The 2827-nt window shown below is 43.5% G+C and overlaps 1 protein-coding gene across 1 annotated transcript in view; it reads right to left on the bottom strand.

The window, feature by feature from the left end:
- Positions 1 to 2827, bottom strand: part of ETH_00043160 (cell cycle control protein, putative) — a gene marked incomplete at both ends in the record, with an annotated part of 6385 nt that overhangs the window by 551 nt on the left and 3007 nt on the right. Inside the window, 5 exons of the mRNA XM_013375642.1 lie at positions 193 to 259; positions 1174 to 1332; positions 1749 to 1889; positions 2209 to 2276; positions 2693 to 2759. Coding sequence (XP_013231096.1) covers positions 193 to 259; positions 1174 to 1332; positions 1749 to 1889; positions 2209 to 2276; positions 2693 to 2759 — 502 coding nt within the window. The remainder of the gene's footprint in view (positions 1 to 192; positions 260 to 1173; positions 1333 to 1748; positions 1890 to 2208; positions 2277 to 2692; positions 2760 to 2827) is intronic.

The raw sequence follows: 2827 nt of genomic DNA, 5'->3' as shown, positions 1-2827 counted from the left end.
GCTGCTGCTGCTGCTGCTGCTGCTGCTATTCTTACTGCTGCTGCTGCCGCTACTGCAACTGCTGCTGCTGCTCCTACAACTGCTGCTGCTGCTAGTTGCACTATGCCTGCTGCACTTGCTGCGGCCCCTACTGCCGCCGCCACTGCTGCTGCTGCTGCATTTGCTGCTGCTGCTGCTGCTGCTGCTGCTCACCAGACATCAGAAGGTGGGCAAAGAACTTCGCGGTATTTCGCAGCTTCGCCGTTTCGAGTCGATGGGCCTAAAATTAAAATAAAGAAAATAGTTTTAAATAATTAATTTAAAATAATTAAATAATAAATAAAAATAACTAAAATAATTAAAAATAATTAAAATAATTAAAAATAATTAAGATAAATCAAAATGAATTAAGACGAATTAAAAAGAAATAAGAAGTTAAAACTAAACAAAAAATTTTAAGTAATTATAATGTTAAAAAAATTAAAAAGAATTAAAAAGGGTTAAAAATAAATTAAAAAGAATTAAAAATAAATAAAAGGAATAAAAACGAATAAAAAAGAATTAACGGAATTTAAAAATGGCTACCTTGCCAAGTGACTAGCTGTTGTGCTGGCTAGCTGCTATGCTGGCTAGCTGCAAGTTGTTAATTTATCCATCTAGCTAGCTAGCTAGCTAGCTAGCTAGCTAGCTAGCCAGACTAGCTGGCCAGCGGCTATCTAGCTAGCTGGCTAGCTAGGCCCCTACGTATCTATCTGGCTAACTGTCTATTTGTCTGTCTAGCTAGCTAGCCAGCTAGCCGGTTGCTAGCTAGCTAGCCAGTAGCTAGCTAGCCAGTAGCTAGCTAGCCAGTAGCTAGCTAGCCAGTAGCTAGCTACCCAGTATCTAGCTAGCCAGTAGCTAGCTAGCTAGCTGCCCAGCTAGCTAGCTATATGTCTAGCTAGCTAGCTAGCCAGTAGCTAGCTAGCTGTCCAGCTATCTGTCTAGCTAGCTAGCTAGCTAGCTAGCCAGCTTGCCATCAGTCTAGCTAGCTAGCTACCTAGCTAGCTAGCTAGCTAGCTACGTGTGTAGCTAGCTAGCTAGCTAGTTAGCTGGCTAGCTATGTGTGTAGCTAGCTAGCTAGCCGGCTAGCTAGCTAGCTACGTGTGTAGCTAGCTAGCTAGCTAGCTAGCTAGCTAGCTAGCTATTTGTGCGTACGAGGGCGTATTGCCGCTTGAAGGCCTCCTGGAAACATTCGCAGTAAGCAGTTTTGAGTTTGGCGAGCCTTTCGGCCTGCAGCGCGAAGAAGCGCTGAAAAGTTCTTTCCATGGAGCAGCAGTCGATCAGCATCACCGCAACTTCCATCTCCAGGTCCTCCTGCAGCAGCAGCAGCAGCAGCAGCAGCAGCAGCAGCAAAGGCGGCGGAGGCTCCAGAAAACCCGCAAAATGAGGCTTGCACGGCGAAAAAATACGCCAAAATCACGCAGAACGCACCAGCAGCAGCAGCAGCAGGCCCAGCAGCAGTAGTAGCAGCAGACCTAGCAGCAGCAGCAGCAGCAAATCTAGCAGCAGCAGCAGCAGCAGACCTGGAAGCAGCGGCACCCGCACGCCTAGCAGCAGCAGCAGCAGCAGCAGCGAACCTAGCAGGAGCAGCACCAGCACACCTAGCAGCAGCAGCACCAGCACACCCAGTAGCAGCAGCACCAGCTGCGACGTTCGCTGCTGCTGCTGCTGCGAACCTTGCAGCAGCAGCACCAGCACACCTAGCAGCAGCAGCAGCAGCAGCGGCTAACTTGGATGTTCATTTTGAGGATCTTGTGGACGCATTCTTCAGCGTTGAGGGAAGACATAATGCAAAGATAAATTGTCTTTCGAAGACAAACAACTTCTTGGTCCGTCAAGTCCTTCACCACTGTTTGCTTCTTGCCTGGTTCCTAATAATAAAGAAATAAATAAATAATAAATAAATAAATAAATAATAAATAAATAATAAACAATGATTAACTAGAGGGAATAGTTGCCGTTAATTCGTTTGGACGGGACTGCTCGCTAGTTGCGAGGTTGCTGGTGCTTTGCTGCTGCTGCGCAGCAGCAGCAGCAGCAGCAACGCCAGCAGCAGCAGCAGCAGCAACGCCAGCAGCAGCAGCAGCAGATCCCGATTTGGCCGCCGCAGTTCAATTCATTGATTATATCATTTATTTATTTATTTATTTATTTATTTAAATTAATCAATTTATTTATTTGTTTATTTACTGCAGTTTCTTCTGCTTCCTCTTCGCTGGAAGACTCCGCCTCCGAGTCCTCAGAAGAAGCATCAGCATCTGAAAAGAGAAACAAATTTGAATGAATTTAAATGAATTTAAGTGAGTTTAAATGAATAAATGATTTAAAGCAAACAATACATCCAAAATAAATATTTATAAATCATAAATTAAAAAATTAATTCCGAAAAAACCAAAAAATTCAAAACACATACACCCGAATGCATGCACTCGAACGAACCAGTGGTCTTCAAATTAATTATTTTCACTTCTAATTATTTAATTACTTAGTTAATTAATTATATTTATTTATTTATTTATTTATTTTACGTATTCATTTTATTTATTTAATATAGGAATGCTTCGGTTCACTACGGGAAGAGCGATCTGCAGCAGACGACTACAAAGAAAACAAGAAACTCCAAAATTCGGGCTTAGGGTTTAGGGTTTGGGGTTTAGGGTTTAGGGTTTATCACCTGTGGATTCCTCTCCAAGGATTTCTCTAGAAAGCGCCGCCCACTTCTTCTCATCCGCCTCGTACTCCTAAACACAACCCCCAAACCCTAAACCCTAAACCCTAAACCCTAAACCCTAAACCATAATTTGTGAAC

This window comes from Eimeria tenella, genomic scaffold (genome assembly GCF_000499545.2).
Source record: "Eimeria tenella Houghton genomic scaffold, Eth_scaff2931, whole genome shotgun sequence".
Taxonomy (NCBI): domain Eukaryota; phylum Apicomplexa; class Conoidasida; order Eucoccidiorida; family Eimeriidae; genus Eimeria; species Eimeria tenella.
This window is presented reverse-complemented; position numbering and strand designations above follow the sequence as displayed.